Source organism: Phaenicophaeus curvirostris, chromosome 5 (genome assembly GCF_032191515.1).
Source record: "Phaenicophaeus curvirostris isolate KB17595 chromosome 5, BPBGC_Pcur_1.0, whole genome shotgun sequence".
NCBI classification, from domain to species: domain Eukaryota; kingdom Metazoa; phylum Chordata; class Aves; order Cuculiformes; family Cuculidae; genus Phaenicophaeus; species Phaenicophaeus curvirostris.
In genome coordinates, this window is record NC_091396.1 from 45,045,857 (window position 1) to 45,058,648 (window position 12,792).

General features: G+C 46.5%; 1 protein-coding gene across 7 annotated transcripts in view; it reads left to right on the forward strand.

Annotated features, from left to right (window-relative positions):
• The window catches only part of ESRRB (estrogen related receptor beta), a 172,181-nt gene that overhangs the window by 143,001 nt on the left and 16,388 nt on the right, over window positions 1–12,792 (forward strand). For all 7 annotated transcript variants that reach the window (XM_069858610.1, XM_069858608.1, XM_069858611.1 and 4 more), the window contains one exon: window positions 2,069–2,185. In XM_069858610.1, the coding sequence (XP_069714711.1) occupies window positions 2,069–2,185 (117 nt within the window). The remainder of the gene's footprint in view (window positions 1–2,068; window positions 2,186–12,792) is intronic.

Below are 12,792 nucleotides of genomic sequence, written 5' to 3' on the forward strand. Positions count from 1 at the left end.
CTACTCAAATTCCCAGTGGGCTTTGCAAATGCTTGGTTAGCCTCAAGGTCTAATCAGCACCCCAAGTGATTGGTATGTATCAGATTGTTGGTCTTTATTTAGAGGAAGGAAGGGTCTTGCACACAACATCGAAATCCATTACAGAAGTAGGAACAAAAATCAAGTCCTGTCCAAGTGCTGCTAAATTGTAAACTCCACTTCTAATCTGATGGTATACAAAGTCCATGTTCTCTTCTCCCTACAGCATTGATTGACCCCTTGAATCTCAATTTCCTGCTCTAAACCACCAAGCCAACTTTTCCTTTCTTCTGAACTGACTGTAGAGATTAGAAATCCTTTTCAGAGCTGCCTGATTTACCCACTAGCTAGACTGCCTTAAATATATTGTAATGGTCAATGCATCACTGTCAAGCTTAGATCTCCAGTCCTGCTCCACAGCAAACTTTGAATAGCCCTCTTCAGAAAAATCACCTCCAAAGTGAATGGCAAGGTGGACATAGCCATTTCTGTTTATTGTCTTCTAGGACTAAAAAAATGTTGCGTTACATTGTGATCCAGCATAATTCTGCTTACATCCTCGTATCAGACCCTTGCATCCATGTTTCAGTTGCATGCATAGAATTGTAGATGCATAGAATGGTTTGGGTTGGAAGAGATCTTAAAGATCATCTAGTTCCAAACCCCCTGCCATGGATAGGGACACCTCGCAGAAGCCCTGGTTGCACAAAGCTTCATCCATCTTGGCCTTGAAGACATCCAGGGATGTGGCATCCACAGCTTCTCTGGGCAGCTTCTTTCAGTTTCTCTCATAGAAAAGAATTTCTTCCTTATATCTAATCTAAATCTACCCTCTTCCAGTTTAAAGCCATTACCTCTTGTCCCAACACTACATGCCCTTGTAAAAAATTCCCTTCCAGGCTTTGTAAGCACCCCTTAGGTACTGGAAGGCTGCTGTAAGGTCTCCTTGGAGCCTTCTCTTCTCCAGGCTGAACAACCCCAATCCTCCTAGCCTGTCCTCATAGCAGAGGTGCTCCAGTCCTCTGATCATCTTTGTGGCTCTCCTCTGGACTTGCTCCAACAGCTCTATGTCCTTCTTATGCTGGGAGCCCCAAAGCTACATGCAGCACTCTGGGTGGGGGTCCCATAAGAGCTACATAGAGGATGAGAACCACCTCCCTCAACCTGCTGGCCATGCTTTTGATGCAGCTTAGGATGCAGTTGGTCTTCTGGGCTGCAAGTGCACATTGCTGGGTCATGTTCGGCTTGGCTTATGATAAAGTATGATGTGACTAGAAATAAATTTGAGATACTTCTTTCGCTGTTTTGTCTCAGAGGCGGTGTTGTGAGGTTTTGTGAGGTGATCGTAAGTGAAAAGGAGTGAGGGAAGAAATGCTGAAGCTCTCTGGAGTGGGATGAGAGGCAGGTTCACAAGTCCTAATAAAGTAAAAATGGAAAGATTTTTATAGAGAGCCTGTGTTCATTTTACAGAATGTCTTATCCATCTTTCTCAATCTGAACCTACTGCTTCCCTGCTACCTGTAGTATGCTAGCTGGCAAGAGGAAGCAAAGGATGAAATGCCATCTCTGAGCTCTCTGGTCCTCAAAGGAAGGCAGGAAAGGAGAGGTGACATCCATCCCACAGACATGGAGCAAGACTGGCAGCAAAGTGAGTGCTGCTAATGTCTCAGCTACTCCTACTCTCAGCCCTGGACTTCAATGGATAGGCCAGGTTATAAGGATGCAGCATGAGGGATGATGACATGCCTAGAGGACACGTTATGCCTCAAAGCCCAGCATTACAGTCAGCTGCTTGAATGGACAGGTTTCTCCCAATACTTAGAGCATTATTGCTTTTTTCTGAAATGTTTTCTAATAAGTAGTGCTGGGCTCTCTTAAGAGCCATCATCAGCTGGCTGTAGTCTCAGAGTTTGTGTTGTGTGCAAATGAGTGAGCTAACATATAGCACATACAGAATAATGGCAGTGGGAATATCTGGGCACTACAGCCTGTCCCTGGATCAGTGGTGAGAACATGGTTCCTGGGTGACCATCTCTGTGTTTGATTGCAGGGAATATTGAATACAGCTGCCCGGCCACCAATGAATGTGAGATCACGAAACGGAGGCGTAAGTCCTGTCAGGCCTGTCGCTTCATGAAATGCCTCAAAGTGGGGATGCTAAAAGAAGGTAAGACAGAGTAAGACTGAGAATTGTTCTCTGTTGCAACAGCATCTGGGTCTCCAGGCCTTGCAGGATCTCTTAGGCTAACTACGTTTTGCCCTTGTTGGCTTTATGAAGGTGTCTCTTTACAGGTTTTGTAGAGGAGTCAGGATGGCCAGTGACCAAGAGGACTGTCCAGAGAGGAGAGTGGTTCTAGTCAACACCCTCATGCTAGGGTATTACTTCTAGCACTTGTAAATTTGACAAATAAGAGGAAACTGGCTGTTCCAGACCTTTTCCTTTCCCAAAGGAACTCCAGGCTGGAGGGTGTTGTTCTTCTTGCTCCCCAGGTAATTTTGCAGTGTTGGGGAGGAGAGGCTCTTGCGTGATCTTGACTGGGTTGGCTGGGCTTCATAAGGAAAGGATGGAGTTAATGCAGAGCTATGGCATAGTGTGCAACGAGGGTCTGCCCATATTCCCAGTCAGAAGACTTTCTGACATTGGTGGGTAGTACAGGTTTGTCTGGGAACTGTGGGTCCCCTGCCCTGCATGCTCTACATGCTCTTTACTCAGCCTATTGATCTGTTTGGCACTCCAAGATCAGTGTTCAGCTTCTCTCTTGTGCTGCTTTTCCTCCTACTAAGCCCCTCCCCAGTCCTTGTCCATTCAAGATGAACCACGGGGAATTCAGTGGCAATTAAACACATTCTTATGGATTGACTTTAAAGCTTTGTTTCCCTCTGGTCTGTCCAGGAGAGGCATGGAGGGGAGGAAGGGGAAGAAAGGAAAAGTGTTGCGTGTAACCCTCTGCATTGCTGTACCTGGCAGAGCATGGTTCCATCAATTTAAGCAGAAAGAACAGCAGCTGGATGTGGTCTGCCCAAGACCTGTATGGTGGAGCGGTGTTACCAGCCCGCAGCTTACTTCAAGGCCATACCATCCTAACAGCTGGTGATGAATTGTACAATGTCACTTGAGCACGTATTGCTTTGCACTAGGGTGCTCTCATTTCTTGAGAGAGAAGTTGATGGCAGCCAGTGTTGTTGCGAATTAGATGTTAAACCCTGTTTACTTAAAGAGGGAACACTCAAAACCTGCTTCTTTGCATGTGTTAGTTTGGGGAGAGGATATATCCCCTTGCCCACATGACAATTTATACTAGTGTTGCTGGCTTTTGTTGGTGTGCGGATTGGTGCTGCACTTTAGCCTGCTTATATGAATCCCATAAAACAACCTTATAAGCCTGATGTTGCTCCAGTCATTCTGCAGAGCAGCTGCATTGGTCCAGGCTTGCTGGCTGGCTATGCCTGTGTTGCCCTGCATGCAAGAAGCTGAGCCTCTTGGGGCTGGCAGCTGGGGGAGCAGAGTCGCAGGAGCCGGTGCTGGCATGCCTGACTGTGTAGCCAGGGCATCCTGTGCTTCCAGTTCTGGAAGTCCGACACAGTCTAGAGCAGGGTTCTGTGAAGGATTTTGTGGTTTAGCCTAAAAGTCATGTGAAAACAGCTAGCTCCTTCCAGAGCAGAGTTAGGTTGGAAAGCAGTGCAGATTTACTCATACCATTCTGTGCCTAAACTCCTGAACCCCATGGGATACTAGTCATGGCAAACTGAAATTTGACTCTAAGGCTGCTTTTGTGCTGAAGTGTACTTAGTTATTCATATAGGGATTGATTCAGCATCATTAAGGCCACTGGGGAAGGGTGGTTTGCTATTGATGTTAGTGTATCTGTGATCCTGCCCATAATGTTCAGAGCTGTGGAATATACAGTATAAAGATTTATTGATAATAGTGGGATGCAAAAGCACATGACTATATCAAGAGGAGGAGAGGAGACTACACTAGCAATCTGCAAATAAGACTCCTGAGTCCCAACACAGAGCAGTCAGGTGATGTTAGGCAGGCATCTTTTATTGTCGTTCTTTTGCTCAGTTTCCCAAGCTGAGAAGTGAGGGTCACACTGCTTTCCTTTGCAAAAGAATTGTGAGGACCAGTTAGTTAACCTTATGTGAAACGTGGTGGAAGCACAAAGTATTAGTATACAGAATTCAATCAATACACATCTTTAAAAGCAGAATCCAAAAAGGGAGAAAAATGGTTTTATTGTCTTTTCTTTCCACAGAGCCAGGAGTTTCTGGAAGGAACAAATCCATAATTGTTTGACTTGCTCAAAAATGCAGAATTGACAAGGGATTTTGGATTAGAAAAGGTTCATTGGTCTTTTCCATCTCTGCTCTGTCATCCTACTAGCTTATCTACCCCTTTCCCTGCCAGGGCAGGAGCATTCCTAGCTGTACATTTCTAGTAGTTTAACTGTTTTTAAAATCCTCGAAGTCTTGGTTGCCCCAGAGAGCCTATTCTGCAGTCTCCCGGCATTCATTAGGACAGGTTTTGTCTTGATACTTGATCTGTGAGTTTTTTCCTTTCAGTAGTTCCCCTTCCTACTTCACCTCAGTGTACCTCTTTCTTCCTTGGGTTCCTCCATGGTAGAAGATTGCTAAGCAAGATTCTTTCTCCTGCTTGATTACCAGGAGTTTGGAGAAGAATGGTCTTGTGGTTAAAGGTGAGATCTAGAAACCAGTCATTTGCTTGACAGATTTCTCCTTGATGTCCTTGGCACTGGGCTGCTAACTTAGTGAGGACATTTCTGGCTAAAGCAACTGAAGAGGAAGAGTATGATATTCTGTTAGTACTTAGTTATGGGCTTCATGATTTCTTCTCTTTAAGGGAGGAATGATTTTCCTGGTTATTGTCAACATGCATGAGGTACACACCACCTCCTGCCCACTGTGCATATGGTGTGAGCCTGTTCTTCAGGCAGAAGGCACCAGTATTCAAAGATGGTAAAAACAGGTAACCATGACTTCAAGCTTCTGCCTTCTGATTGAAATGCTCAGCTTACTGCTGAAAGACTTAAGTCCTCCCCTTGGGGAGTGCATATGAGAGTCACCAGGCATCTTCTCTCCTGCCTACATGGGGTGCAGCTAGGTGAATAGTTGTGAATGTAGCCCTTTAAGATCTGGGGTGACTGCCCCTAACATGGAAGTGTAGGTTATTCAGGCAATGCCAAGTGAATGAGGATCAGGGCAGGAAGAGAGCCAATGCAGCAATCAATAGGTGTCTCAGATATCCAGGCCACTTTCTTTGAGAGAGCACCAATCGATGCTTTGCAACAAGGAAACTGCACGGACACCAGAGCTTTGCTGTCTCAGGTTCTCCTGGTATGACGCTGCAGGGCAGGCGAGACTCACTGGGGAAAGCAGCAGGCAGAAAGCTCTGCTCACGGAGCCCAACTGGCTCAGATGTCTAAAGTGTTGGCCTGTCTGGCTGCCTGTCTCTCACTTTCACCTTCCATCTGGAGTGTGCCCTCAGAGAGCATTAATTAGACCCTCACTAGGAGGCTCAGAAAAGAAGCTGCTGAATCTGGAGTCCAGGATTCCAGCACACTCCAGTTCTACTGTGCCTACGGAGAGGCACTGTCCCCAGAAAACCTGCGTTTTGCTGCTCTTGGCATAGCTGAAGTACCAGCCCGCAGGCAGTGGGGGATGGGGCATCTTCACATGTTCCTCTAGTAGAAGTGCATGCCTCCCTGCTCTGCAAAAATCAAAGAATCTTGAGCAACCCGTGATACTGCTGACCCCAAACGGAGATATCTATACATGCCTGGTCAATGGGCCTTGACAGTGAGGGCATGCATGCCCTGCAACTTGCAGAGGAGGGGTACTGGTCAGAACTGAGCAACCCTGTTTATGGCCACCCCATTGCCTCTCTTGGCTCCCAGCACTGTCTGTCTTGTGCCCACAGTGACCAAAATGTAGCTTTTTAACTATGGACTTTACAGAGTAGATCTAGCTCTCTCTTCATCTCTAGAATGATAGATAGTGAAATTCCAGGAATTTGGCGGGTCTCTTTTAAAATCTCAATATACCTTGTCAGTTTTGGAGAGAATATGCCCTTGCCATTCACACTTTAGCCACCCATGGCCTTTCTGTTCTACAGCAATTTGTTTGCCTTCAAGTGGTAGATGTAATTTCAGATGACACGTGGCTTGTCTAAGTGGCCTCAGAGGTTTGATTTTGGATGTTGGCTGGTTAAACATGACCTCACAGCCTTGTCCTCCACATTTCTGCTGCCTCTCTGAAGTCTTAATTCTGTGTGTCACCTTGACAAGGAAGGCTCTTCAACAGCAAGAGATGGGTTAGGCAGTTATTCAGGAAAGGTATATAATGTCCCTGGGACCTACCAGCCTGTCAGCTTCACCTCTGTGTCTGGGAAGATCATGGACCTGCACCTGGGTCAGGGCAATCTGCAGTTTCAACGTAGGCCGGGGTATGACATGATTGAGAGCTGCCCTGCGGAGAAGGACTTCAGGGTGTCGATTGATGAAAAGCTTGACATGGAGCCAGCAATGTGCTCTCACACCCCAGGTGGCTAACCGTATCCTGGGCTGCATCAAAAAGAAGTGTGGCCAGCAGGTTGAGGGAGGGGATTCTGCCCCTCTACTCCTCTCTTGAGAGACCTCGTCTTTGAGCATTGTGTCCAGTTCTGGAATCCTCAACATATGGCTTTGCTCCTTTGATCCTAATGCATTTCCATAAGAAATGCTGGAGAACGTGTTAAAATTCAACAGGGCACCCAAATTCTTTTTTACAAATCCCCCAAGCTCTTGGACTTCTATATGTCTAATCTAATTTTTGATGTAGTAGTTTCTGGAATGTGTGGATACTGACAGTGCGGGGCCAGGTAGTGAAATATGCATGAGAAGTGAGCAGAGGAGAGCCACGAAGTTCATTCAGTTAATTTTCCCCTTATTTTTTCCCCTTTCCCTTCTATTTTTCATGTCTTTGGGAATACTTTACGTCCCAGGAACTTGTAACAATCTGATAACCCTTGTGCTGCGTAAGTGCATGTACCTCTGTGAATATGGGAGGTGGTTCCCACTTCAGAGATGGTGAGCCTCTAATCTCCAAATTTCAGAAGTGGCTATCTCCTAAATCCACGCTCCTCCTGTTCAATATGCTGGCTGATTAGGAAGCCCTTGTAGCCAGTGGAACTTTCCTGGAGTTTACTCTTAATTCTGCTTTTTCCCTTACCAGCTGCAGCCAGTGACTGATGTTGTAGATGTTTCCCAGGGAAATAAATCTGTCATCCTGGGGAGGCTTGGCTCTGTGATGTTACAAATTGGATGCAGTCATCTGGTATCTAAACAAGGGATTCCAAGTACTGGCAATCTCGAACTACTTACATTTAGTAACTTTGTCTTCATCCTTCATCAAAATCCAGATAACTGAATCAACAGCAGAGCTCCTTTTCAGCAAGGTAACCAAACGGACAGTGTTTCATTTCTATGTTCAAGTGGAAGAACCTCTCAATGGAGCAGCCTCTCCCTCCTGCCCCCTCCCCTGCTTCCAGACCATGTATTCTCAAGAAGATACTTTTTTTCAGTGAAAGCTCAACTAGCATCCCTGCAACATGCTCGGGTTCTTGCTTTGTGCTTCCTGGGAAGGATGAGGGCTCCTCCAGGGATTCTGGGTAATTGGGTTAGTGGCCAGCTCATGTCAGGAAATTAAAAGGCAGCCCTGATCAGGTTGCTGCTGCATGTGATTTAATGGTTTTGTATTTATAGAGTGAGTATTCTGCCTCCAGCCGGTGCCAGAAATATCACTATTGGAGGCATCCAACCAAAAAAAAAAAAAAGAGAGAATGCAAAATTATTTTTCTTTCTCTAAAATACCTATGTTTAAAACAGTTAACATCTTGCCCTTTGAAAGAGGATCTCCAGGTGCAGTTAGTGGCATTTTGATGTCTATATCATCTACACCCAACTATCTTCCAAGGCATGAACTGAGTATTTGTGATGTGTCTGAAGCTGGACCACATGATGGCATAACACAGAGCATGTGCTGCTTTTGGCAGGGCAATGGTTACGTGTCCAAAGTGAGTGAGGTGTCCTCAAAGTGCACACTGGGCTTATGGCACTTGGTATCTGTTTTCTGGTCATAAGACTGGTGCATCCAGGACCCTCCCCACACCTTCTGCCATATCCAATGGATCATGAATCTGTTTAGTTTGGTTCCTCCCATTCGTTTTGAATTATTAATTGGCCTAGGTTCTTATCATACCTAACTAAATCTCCATTCTAATAAATATCAAGTCCAGGCCCCATCCATCTACACCTCTGTGTGTTTGGAGAGGCATAACTTCCACACAGGTTTATGACAACACTTTGTGCATTCTGTCACCAGAAATTTTGCTTAGTGCTCTTATAACATGTACAGAAAAGAGGAAGCTGATAAAAGCTGCAACCATCCAGGGATGTTTAGACCCCAGCAGTTGTGCTACAGGTTTTTATGCAGTTCAGACAAGACAGAAGGTAAGATCCTCTGAGGTGGGCAAGAGTGGAGTGGGACTGAATGTGTGTCCCACTGCTTGTTGGTAACTTAAGGCACGTGCATCAACATTTTCACAGCCTCTGGTGACCTGCCCGCCTCCTCAGTCTGGTTCCCCACCCTTCCATTCCAAGTGTCATTCCCAGGCTTGCTGATCTGCACCATGCTAGTTGCTGGATTTTTCTGGTCATGCTGACCTGCAACCTTGAAGTTACTTTCCTCTGTTTCAAATGAGTAGGATAATTACACTAGCCATCTACCAGGAGATTTTGCAGGGTCTGGCCTCTTTTTGCAGTAGTATAAGATCCTAATGGTATAAAGGGATCTTTTCCCCTTCCCATGCAGGAATCTGAGAGTAACAAAAGAGAGTCTAGGCAGGTTTCAACCTCTCTACTCCTTAAACAGAGATGCCTTCCCCTATAGGCTGTTTCTTTTTCCATCTTGGCAAGCCCAAATTTTATGGTCATCACTGCTCTCTGTTGCCTTCTCCTGGCTCACTCATCCCATTGCCACATCCTGTTGTCTCTCCTGAAGTTCAGAGCAGAAAGGAAGAGGGAAATCCTGTGCGAGACACCTGGGGCACCAACTTTCTCCCTTTCTTCTCTGCTCTTAGCCTACACCTTCCAGTTTTCTTGGGCAGTGCCATTCCTTGTACTTTAGACTGCAGCACCTGGGGACAGGGACATCTCTCTTAGCTACAGAGCACCACCCCATCTGAGACCCTGGGAGAACAAGCAGGCTGTATTGCTGCAGAAATTGCAACTCAAGGGTTAGGTGGGCAGTGGGCACAGGACTTGGCTACTGTATTGGTGAAGCTCAGCAAAAGCAGACCCATGAGCATTGCTCCCTGGGCAGCACTTACCTTTGTTCCTTTTGGTTGTCCTCTTCTTGGTCTAGACATACATTGTACCACGCAAACCCTGTAGCTTGGCTCCTCTGTTAACTCTTTTGGCAAGATAGATCTTTCTGTTCCTATCAATTCATGGGCATGTGACAGGACTTGATGGAAAGTGAGGTGAGGCTAGTAATTTGATGCGACAGCTGATATTGGGCCTAGACTGCATTTCCCACTGCCCAGAGCTTAGCTTCACAGGGCTTTTAAGAGTATTTTTAGTCCCCAGAAAATAAAAGAGAAACTAAACCTGACTCTGTGTGCTGTCGCCTCTGCATACTCGGCTATTTTTACTTCCGACAGACTCGGCCTGGGTCCAGCATTTAAAAAAAGCTGGAATTATTTTACTTCCATTAAGGAAAAAAAACCAAAGCCTGATGTTATCAAGTCAGCAAGGGAACATCTGATCCCAAAGTTGTCAGGCAGACATCTCTCTGAGGGACACATCAGAGAAATGCTGGGAGCTTGAACAGATCAGCAGATCAACTCTCCCACTGCATAGGCTTGGTGCTGGCACAAATCTCTCTGCAAGAGTGATTGGAACACGAGTGGCACCCACAGGACGCTTAGAAAACTGACATCTGTACCCCAGGCAGGATGCTGAGCTGAGAAGTCCTGCAGAAGTCCTGGCCCTGCCCTACTCCCTGCTAAGTCAGAGGGGGTGCAGGCAGGCTGGGGATCTGCAAGCAAGCTGCTGGTGAGCTGGGATTCAGTCCCTATAGCGGATGCTGGGGTCAGCTCCACACCTAGGCCAGACAGGGTGTTAGGACTCTCGTGCAAGATCCCTCAAAACGTAACAACATTCAATGAACAGCAGCACTTTCTTGCAACACAGAGGAGTGGGAGGAGAGGGGATGTTACCAGCCCAGATAACCTTCATTTGTAAAGAAACAGCTGCTAGAATGTCGAGTTATCAAAGGATGGTACTTCCCAAACTTTGTACTGTACTGTTGCATCTCACAATGTGTACGTGAGCCTTCCCTTCTTTGTTGCTCTGGCAGCCCATCCTTGCTGATACTATCAAGAAGAGGGGCATCCAGGAGTGCTTGTGGTGGTGACAGTTTTGTAGGATGACTGCCTCCTCTTCTGGGAATTGGCCAGTTGGGATCTGTGTGAGAAATTGATTAGTGCAGGAGCTAGAAGGCAGCTGCTTTCTTTTACTGCTATCTGGGTGTCAGGCTGTGACACCAAATCCTATGTAAGAGTCTTCAGTATGGACCAGGTGCATCTTGTAAGTGGCAGCTGCACCTTGCAGCTAAAGCTGAGGTTGACTGCATCTTTGGTGTGAAGTCTGCCCTTGGGTATACAGTATATATACCACTCAGCCTTGATCCAGACCTCTGTTTCATTTCCCTTCTCCTTATACTCTCACTTCAATTCATATCTCAGTTCACACACCCCCTCCATTTCTTCTCTGCTCAGTGCATTCCTTCATGCTGCTTCTCTGAGCCCACCCACTGCACCACCCCATTCCATATTTATGTCCTTTGGTGTGTCCCCCAGAGCTGCACAGCAACCAGCCTGCCCATCTTAAAGTCAGCCACTGAGGAAATCAAAGTACAACAGCAGGCATGAACAAACAACATGAATACCACAGCTGAGTACCAGGTCCTGATTTTTGGCCGTGCCTTTTCCTTCCATCTAGATGTGACCCATTAGGCTGTCAGATCTTTGGGGAAGGGATTTGGCAATGATGTCATGATGTCCAGAGTGTCACAGTCAGGAACTCAGGGGTTGGCATGCTTTGTCCTGCTGCAGCACCTTCAGGTCGCTGCACTCAGCAACTGGCACTCAAATGTGCTCCGTAGGGGTCAGCCTGTTCACTGACTCTGCGGCTGGAACGATGACGACAGGGTAGAACAATGGCTCTGCAAACGCTGATTGAAAACATTTGCCTCAAGGAGTGTCGTACAGGATAGGGAACAAGAGGAGGACAAACACTTGTTCAAAATTAGCAAGCCAAAGTCCTTGGGCAAACAGACCTCTATCTGCTCAGTGAGAGAAGGAGGGGTGGAGGGTAAATCTCTCTGCGTCTCTCTTATCTTTTTTAATGCACTTAAGTCCTTTGTGTCCTTATAATCTGATTGAGGGTCCCTAATACTGCTGCAACCTGTGCAGCCATACCTCTGCCAAGCACTGGAGGATGGCATGCTTCTCCTTGGGAGAAGGAAACAAACTCCTTCCCCCATTTCCTCCCTACCCCTCCCAGTCCCCTCCTCCCCAGTGGTTATCAGACTGCACAGCAAAAGCACCTTGGAGGGCTGTGTATTGGTTTCTCCTGGGCTGATAATGGTGTCTCCCTGCACCAATGACATCCTACCTACTGGTGTGAGGGAATGGACCCCTCTGTGACCCTGAAGTCCTGTTCTGGATTCCTCCATAATCTTAGCACAGTGTATTCCTGATGCACAGTATATTCCAGACCCTTTTCATTTTCACACCTGTTTACTGGCAGTTCCTGAAATTTGTCTCTCTCTCTTCTCTCCTGGCTTATCGGTAGGTTTCATTCATTCAGCAGAGCATGGAGGTCTTCTTTCTTAGGAAAGCAGGGCATATTTATAGAGGGAAAGAATTAATGTATAGAAATACAGAAATTACAGTTGCCTGCTTCATCCAGAACTTTGTTAGTACTGGTCCTCAGGTTTCTCCCTAGATAACATCAGGTTGGAGATTCCTGGCTGCCCTTTCTGAAGTCACTCTCTAGAATATGTGGGGGCTCCCAGAAAGGAGTCTTGCCAACAGGCTACCTGCTGCTGGGAATAGAGATAAAAGAAGCAATGGACAAAATTTGCAGAATCTCTGCCTTGTAAGAGAGGATAAAAGTGGTACTTATGCTTAGGGATGTCAGTGAATTCTCTGGATTGGGTCAGAATTAGAAAATGAGGCAGGGGAAGGAAACTACCCAGTTTGATCTGAGTTCACCTATTTGACTTCATGTATTTCTCTCCATCTTCAATGTCTGCCATCCTCCCGCAGCAGCAACAGTTTCTTTGCTCTGGAGAGCTCCAGCCCTGCTCATTCCTGCTTCTCCTGCTCAGTGAGAGCAGCAGGACTCTTAAAAGAAAGCAGCTGTATAGCATTATGCATGCCTATCAACCATTCTCCCCACACACCGTTGCTTACAGGTAATGCCACATAGACCTCCATTGCGACTGCCAGAGAGATTTTGTTGTCTAACTGTGTAACAGAGTGCTGTTGGCCTGCTTGATGGTTATTCTTGCTGTTGTGAGGCTGTTACAGAATCACTAGGTTGGAAAAGACACCCAGGATCACCGAGTCCAACCATTCCTGTCAACCACTAAACCGTGCCCCTCAGCACCTCATCCACTCATCTTTTAAATACCTCCAGGGAAGGG